Raw genomic sequence first — 7,832 nt, forward strand, 5'->3', positions numbered from 1 at the left:
ACGCTTATTCCTTTTTATCTTGTAAAACCGTTCACGCCGACTCCCGACATAATTACCAGTAATACCACGCTAAGGAAAATGTCTAGGACAAAATCCTTCCATTCCCGTTGCTATGGAACCCGCGACTCACCCGTGACAGCGAGAGTGCGGTCGTCCTCGCCGTGGAAGGTGACGTCGCAGGTGACGGTGACGCGGACCCTCTTGGTGACGTGGCCTTCGCTCGAGACGGTCGAGCTCTCCTCCACCTGCGGCAGGTCGGCGCGGAACACCTGCGCGCGCCCGACCTCCTCGCCCGAAGAACTCATGATTCTGGGAAGGAAATAGCAAACGAAACAGGTAGAGTATGTTCTCAACGTTCTCTGTATGATGTTATTTATATCTATGGTGTGTTCATCCCTTTATCAGCGCCCACCTATACGAATCTTCTTAAAAACAACAAGACCCAAAGGAGGGTCAGCCGTCCCGGGATCCTCACCTGAAACTGTCTCCGGGAACGACCGCCTGGATGGAGAAGCCGTAGCCCTCGGGGTGAGAGTCGCTCCAGAAGTAGTTTTCGTTGTTGTTGAGACTGGTGCTGGCGAAGGTCAGCCTCTTGCCGTAGCCCCTGCCGATCCCCTGCAGGACGAGGGCGGCGCCTCCGAACAGGTGCTTCTTGGCGTCGGCTGGGCGCACGCGGTAGCTGAAGCCCGTGAGGATCCTCGGGTCCACGAAGGTGCCCGCCACGGGCTGCTCGTGAGGAAGGAGGCCTGCGGACGGTAAGCTCGGGTTAAAGTGACGGCTCGTTTCCCCCGGGGCGAGCAGCTCAAAGAATCATATCGCAAACAGTAGTCTATTCAAACTAATTCCTCTTTCACTAAATAGGCCGAGACGTGCCTCCCAGCCCGCCCACGCCCAAATACCCACCGGTGACGTAGTACTTGGTGGGCACGTCGCCGATCTTGTCCCCGCTGAGCATCGTGACGCGGGAAGAGGAGTCCACGCCGGCCACCAGCGTGTAGCCTCGCTCGCCGCCGACGCTGCACTCCTTAACTACGGGGAGAAACAAGCACGGAATCGGCGTAAGTGAAACATACTTGAGAGAAAAATAGCAAGATATTTTCACTTTTCCACTGTCGTATGATATTCGGTGCTGGTGTTAAAGTCAGATATTTACATTTTGCCAGCGTTAGTGTTGTGAGAAAATCGTTATCTTGTTAATATTAACTAAATCCCAGTTTGATGGCTGTGGATTTCATTGGCCTAAAACTTACTCTTCTTGAGGGAGGCCACGGCCCTGGCGCCCTTGGCCCTCAGGGACACGGCGACGCCCGAGATGGCCACGGGCCTGAGCTCGGCGTGGGGCTCGTCGAAGTAGGACACGTTGCACAGGACGGACACCTGCGCCCTCTTCTCTATCCCGCCGTTCTCCAGGACTCTGTGGCTCACCTCGGTCTGGGGGCCCTGGCGGAAGGAAGAAAACATTAGGAGGGTTGATATTTCACCGGATTTCAATTGCATGTTGATGGACCTTGCTTTAACCCTGACTTTTTTTTCATTAACGATGAAAGCCACTCACCAAGAGGCCGATGACCTCAGCCGTGGCGACGGAGTACCCGTTGGCGTCCCTGAGGGTGAACTTGTCCCCCTCCTGCACCAGGCGGAGGGCGAAGCCGTAGCCCTCGGGGTGTGTGTCGGACCAGAAGTAGTTGTCGTTGATGTTGTGCTTGTCGCTGGCGAAGGTGATGCGCTTTCCGTAGCCCATGCCGACGGATACCAGGCGAAGGGCGCGACCCTAGGGGGGGAGAAGGTATTCATGAAAATTCATGGGAGCCTCTCGAAAATGCCCTTCCTCTTCGGAAACAAATTTTCGTCATAAATCCTCTAACGCAAGCACCAGGAAGCCCCGAGGAAACCCTCCTTACCTGGAAGAGCGCCTTCTTGGCATCGACCGGGCGGACCTGGTAGCAGAAGCCCGTGACGATGTTAGGGTCCACGTAGGTGCCCACCACCGGCAGCTCGTGGCCCTGCAGACCCCTGACCACGTACCTCGCGGGCACGTCCCCGATCCGCGCCCCGTCCACCACGCAGTCGGCTGGCGAATCTGACCTGCTGACGCAACCTTGCAGCTGAAAGAGCGAGCACAGTGAGCGGGGCTGACCTGGGCGGGCGGCGCGAGTGACGGGGCGACACCAAACTCAGGTCAGGGGCGACCTTCGAGTTTCATGGCGCCCCAGTCGTTAGTCTTTTAAAAATATTAATGGCATAGCTATGTGTTTGGTTTTACTTGGTGATATGAGGTTATTTCGAGAAATGAAATATGATTTTTCTTTCACAATGACCATAATTTCATACTTATTGAGAAACATATGGTACAAATCAAATGATCAATATCAAAAGCATCTGTTTTCCACATTTTCTTCCATGAGCCGTGACTTTAATAAATCACACCGTGGTTGGCTTTCTCTAAGTGCGCCTCAACTGCTGTTCTGGAAGACCTTTCAGACCCTGACTGTTCTTCCCCCTTGAAGCGTGACAAGAACCCCCAAAGAGATGCAAAAGGCCAAAGGGAGGGAAAGTGGAAGGCTTGGCGCACCGGTCGGAACTGGCTCGAGCCGGCGGGATCCGGAATGATCCAGATGGCCGTTCCTCCCCCGGGGCCGAGGCGTCCTGCTGTCTGCTGCCGTCTGCCGTCTGCTGGGCGCGCCGGATCGATGCTCAGCGGGACGAAGAGGAGGCCGCCGCCGCCGCGTGTCGTCGCTGGGGGAGCCAGGGAGCAGGAGGAGGAGTTCCGGGAGGTGTTGGAGGAGGAGGTGGTGGAAGGGAGAGAGAGAGAGAGGAAGAGGAAGAGGCAAAGGAATCTCTTCTTCCTTCCTCTTTTCTCTTCTTCTCTTTTCTTTTCGCTACACAGCTTACCGAGCCAATTCCGACCCCGAAACCAGCAAAGGGGAAAGGACAAACCCCCTCTTAACCATTAAAAAAAAAAGCAAGAATGAATCAACACATAAAAGAGAAGGATTTCTGTAACACACACAGACACATCAACCCCCCCTCCCCACCCCCCACCCCCCACCCGCCCTAGAATTACGGAACAAAAAGACCTCCAGAACAGCGTGAAGAGAGCGCAGGTGAACAAAGGCGAAGTCGAACACGTTACTTATGCGGGCAAATGCTCGAGATTAACTCAGATGCTGAGATAGTCTCGGTCAGCCTCGTGGAGTGTCCGGGGTTTCTGCAATGGAGAAGTGCACGAGCGGAGAGCGGCATGGGCTGCCCCTACACCCCCTCCCCACTCTTCCCTACCCCCCCACCCCCCCACCCCACCCCTTTTTCTAGGTTTATGCCCCTCCCTGGTTTATTCCCCTTCTTTTGTTTTCCCCCTTTTCCCCTCGTTTTTTTTCTCACCCTCTTTTTTTTTTAAATGAGGATCTGATTTACTTTACATCTGGGGTAGAGATAGGCCTACATTCCATCACTGAGGACTAAAATTTGAATCCAGTTCTAATATCAAACCAGAATATCACTGAGACATTTTACAGTTCCCTGACTGACGAAGATCATGGCAATCTGGTTCACTAGCGTAAGAAAATGATATCCAAAAAATGAATAAATCAAAAAGGGCAAAGAGCTCTCGAAGTTGCCACCGCCATGACATAAAGCAGTGCCGTCCTTGGCGAAGTCAACGAGCAACAAAACTTCCTCTTATTGACCTTTTAAAGGACGTCACACGATAGTACATTATCCAGTTAGATTGTACCTGATTACGTCATCCAGCAGAGTATAATACTTTTTTTAAAATATACTCGAAATTCGTGTGACTCTCGTGACCTCATTTCTTTCGTGAGCAGCTGACCTCGCCAAGAACGACACGACTTCAGCTCAGGCAGATGGAACGACAGAATTGATGGCTGTTTAATAGATTTGAAACTTTAACTTGAATGCATTTGAAGACTGATAAAAAAAAAACTGAACAGAAATCATATACACAAGAAAAACTAGGAAATTTCAAAGTCCTTAACAAATTTACATTATCGGAATGATAAGAAATTTTTACATAATTTCCTTATTTAAAAAAAATCTCTCAAGATCTCATACCCCAGACTCAAAAACAAAGTCTCATTCTAAAACAAACAACAAAAAAAAAGGTCAAACACAACACGAAGGCAGCCAACTTACCACGTCCTCCTGCAGGTCGAGGTCGCTCTCCAGCCCCGCCTTCGCCAGGAACCCGTCCACCTGCGCGGCCTGCTCCTCGACCTCCTCCTTGGCCACATCCTCCTTCGAGTACTGGGGGGCGTCGGGGAGAGTCTGTGGAGGCGGAGGAAGGAGAGGTAAAAGATTGAGGTTTATTCTCCTTCGTCTTGACTCGAGAATCAGACATTGCCTTTCAAGTACATTTCTTTCACTCGGTAGATTTGGCTTTGGGAACCGTTACAAAATACTTATATACAATTCACTTTTCCTGAGAAATTATTTAAAAAATACATATACAATTTATCTTTCCGTTGTTTGTATAAGTAGGCTTTGAAATAATGATTTCCTTTGTCTAAAGTTTGGTTTACAAAAATTGCACTTTCATGGTCGCGTTTCTCTTCCACACAGAATTATATAACAGACTTCATTAACACTCGAGAAAAACAATATAAAAATAGTATAGTCATCCCTCTTAGAACTCTCTCCCTCTAACACGAACGAGAAACACTTAGACCGCACCCCAATGTATACAATCTCAAATTACACAAAGGAAATACACAAAATGGACGCGGTTACACATCGACGTATTTCTGACGTCACTCGCCCCCTCTTTTAGAAATTCTAAAAATGAAGACACGCTAACATGTTTTTTTTTTTTCTAGACCAAAAGAAAACGCCTTTATAGCCTATGGCTTTGAGGGGAGACTCTTATATTGTCGGTTCATAAACTAATATTAGCCATAAATAAAATGAACTAAACAATAGACTCGTTAAACTCTCCATTATAAAAAGCATTAAAAGACGAACAAATGCTAACAGACGATACAAACACACACACACACACACACACATAAACGTACACACATATATAAGCCTATGGCCTACATACCAAAGGAAAAAAAATATCTAGGCCTATCACTCCCGCAAAGAATAATAACAATAAAAACGAAGAATTATCTAAAACATGTCGAAATAGTGTCCTTAAGCGAATAATAAAAACTTAGATAATAATTCTAAATAATTGAAAATATTACCAAATTACTAGGACGTCTAAAAACACTATAAAAATCACAGTATCCTAACACCTAACAAAGAAATAATCACAAAATGTAATTCTTAAAATCCGAAAAAAAATCAACCTGAAGGATTAAGGATTCACAACACACACACAAATAAATAAATAAATAAAATATTCCTATTCACAGCCTATCATCACACGACCCCCTACCCCTACCCCCCCAAAAAAAAAGGCACTATAGGCCTAGCTCCTCCAGACGGCACCCACCTGTCCCAGGGGCGCGACGAGGTCCTCCCAGGTGTTGGCGCGGGCGAGCGGGCGGCCCAGGAAGCTCTGCGGGTTGGGGCGCTCCCACTCGAACCTCCGCCCCATGCTCGACCAGAAGCGGGTCAGCTCCTCGGACATGGCGGCTTCGCGGGCGGCGTCGACGGGCAGGGCGGCCATTGCGAGCTTCGGGTTGAGGAGCGAGTGTAGAGTATGTAGGCCTATGTAGGTGTTCTCTGGTGTCTTGGAGAGGGTCTTGCCGAAGGTTCTAGAACGGGTGAGGTGTTGTTTCCCGATTTCGTGCGGATTAAGATGGCGATACTCCTATCAATATTTTCAAGATGGCGTAGGATAGTCAGGTGATAATTCAACACAGATTAGCTCTCTTGTTGTCACTGTCTCGAAGCTTCGGCGATCAATGAGCTCTGGAAGGTTCTGCCGGTCCTATATATGCGCGCGCACCGGTAGGAGGGGAGGAAAACACATCGTACCGCACTCATTGTAGTAATTACGTGATTCCGTCTTTAGCAAACTATGTGCATTACGGAAACTCCTCATATTTATAGCAGGCATATACTACATTAATAAATTTGTACAATCTATAAGGACCTGACAGAGAAATAAGACAATAATCGTACGTTGCAAGCCGAGAGCTCCGTCTATCTATTCGCTGATTGGCCAGGTCGTGACCCGGGGACGGGGAGGGGGAGAGGGGGGGGGGGAGGAGCTATTACACATTTACCTATTTTTGACCTCGTCTCATTACCCTCCCCAGAAAAAAAATCCATCAAGAACCCTGCATCCCCAAACACTAAATAAAAATCCTCGAATTAAAGCCTCAACGTCCGTGCTTTCTCTTTTTCCTCCTCTCTTCCGCCCGCGAGAAAGAGAGAGAGAGAGAGAAGAGAGGGAGAGAGAATTGACACGTGATCAGCGGATGGTGATCACGTGATGCGATTTTCGCATTATATCACATAATTTCTTCTCGAAATTATGGCTCTGACTACAAAAAAAAACCTTGTATTTCGTGGTCCGGCAAAAATACCCGGACTATTTTTATATTCAGTTATTTTCTCGTGTCTCTTATTCATCGTGTTTTTCAGTTCCAAGAAATCAGTTTCCCTCGCGAGATTCTTCAAAATTCCCCTACGAAAAATATCTTCTCTTTTCGTCTGCAAATACATACATCCGAATACAAAGCACAGAACACAAACAAGAGAATCAAATGTCAATTAATTTAGGAAATATAAGAAGAAATTGAACCTTAAAAGGGAGTGTCTTTTCGTAACGGAATTTTCCACTTGACACGAGACGTGCGGTGTGTGAGGTGATAGCAATTGCAGCTTATCTGAGGCATTTTTTTTCGGGAAATCACGGCATATTTTGAACATGGTGAAACGGTTGTTGTTGTCTGTCTTTATCGTTATCTATTTTTTCTTTCTTTATCTGTCTCTTTCTCTATCTCTCTCCCTCCTCCTCTCTCTCTTCTCTCTCCCTCCTCCTCTCTCTCTTCTCTCTCCTCTTCTTCTTTGTCTCTCTATTCTTCCCTCCCGCTTAATTTATCTTCTCTCTTCTCTTTCTCTCCTTCGCTACCCCTCTTTCTCTCCTTCCCTCCCTCCCTTCCTCTCTCTCCTTCCCTCCCTCCCTCCCTCTCTCTCCTTCCCTCCCTCCCCTACACTCTCTCCTTCCCTTTCCCCCCTCTCTTCTTCCTTCCTCCTCCCTCCCCCCTCTCTCTCTTCCCTTCTCTCTCCTTCCCTCCCTCCCTCCCCCTTTCTATCTCCTTCCCTTTCCCCCCCCCTCTCTCTCTTCCTCCCTCCCCCCTCTCCCTCTCTCTTCTCTCTCTCTATCTCCCTCAGGAAACCGTCCTTACGTAATGCACTTCCTGAGCGATAAGAGCTGCTGCCGAGAGTGGCACGAGCTCGGGGCATGAGGCAGGAGAGCTCACGTGTGCTGCACTGAGCCCGGATATATTCTCCAGAAATGTAGAAACGTCCCTATTACTAAATATGTTTGTGTATTTATGTATGTATATATATGTATGTTTTCGTATATACATACATACATATGCAGACACACTCACACTCATACTTATGCTTACACTCATACTCACACTCACATTCAAACTCAAACTCACTCAATATTTCTCCCTAAAAAACACACACACACAAACACCCACACACACACACACACATATATATACATGGGATATGTGCGTGCGCGTATACAATCACAACCGTCTCTGCTTCCCAACGCCACGCCCCAAAACACACTTCCACCCCCCCCCCCCCAACACCTGCACGAGAAAATCTAAAAATACCACCCCAGGCCCGAACCCCAAGACCCGAGCCCCAAGACCCGCCCTTCAGCATGCGTGTGTTGG

General features: G+C 48.4%; 1 protein-coding gene across 1 annotated transcript in view; it reads right to left on the reverse strand.

The window, feature by feature from the left end:
• Window positions 1-5,866, reverse strand: part of LOC113815024 (uncharacterized) — a 6,552-nt gene extending 686 nt beyond the window's left edge. The window contains exons 1-8 of the mRNA XM_070139520.1: window positions 5,456-5,866; window positions 4,153-4,284; window positions 1,902-2,105; window positions 1,556-1,771; window positions 1,251-1,440; window positions 904-1,029; window positions 476-746; window positions 131-309 (exon numbers count right to left, since the gene is read on the reverse strand). Coding sequence (XP_069995621.1) covers window positions 131-309; window positions 476-746; window positions 904-1,029; window positions 1,251-1,440; window positions 1,556-1,771; window positions 1,902-2,105; window positions 4,153-4,284; window positions 5,456-5,632 — 1,495 coding nt within the window. The 5' untranslated portion in view covers window positions 5,633-5,866. The remainder of the gene's footprint in view (window positions 1-130; window positions 310-475; window positions 747-903; window positions 1,030-1,250; window positions 1,441-1,555; window positions 1,772-1,901; window positions 2,106-4,152; window positions 4,285-5,455) is intronic.
• Between the last annotated feature and the right edge of the window lie 1,966 nt (window positions 5,867-7,832).

This window comes from Penaeus vannamei, chromosome 3, assembly GCF_042767895.1.
Source record: "Penaeus vannamei isolate JL-2024 chromosome 3, ASM4276789v1, whole genome shotgun sequence".
Classification (NCBI taxonomy): domain Eukaryota; kingdom Metazoa; phylum Arthropoda; class Malacostraca; order Decapoda; family Penaeidae; genus Penaeus; species Penaeus vannamei.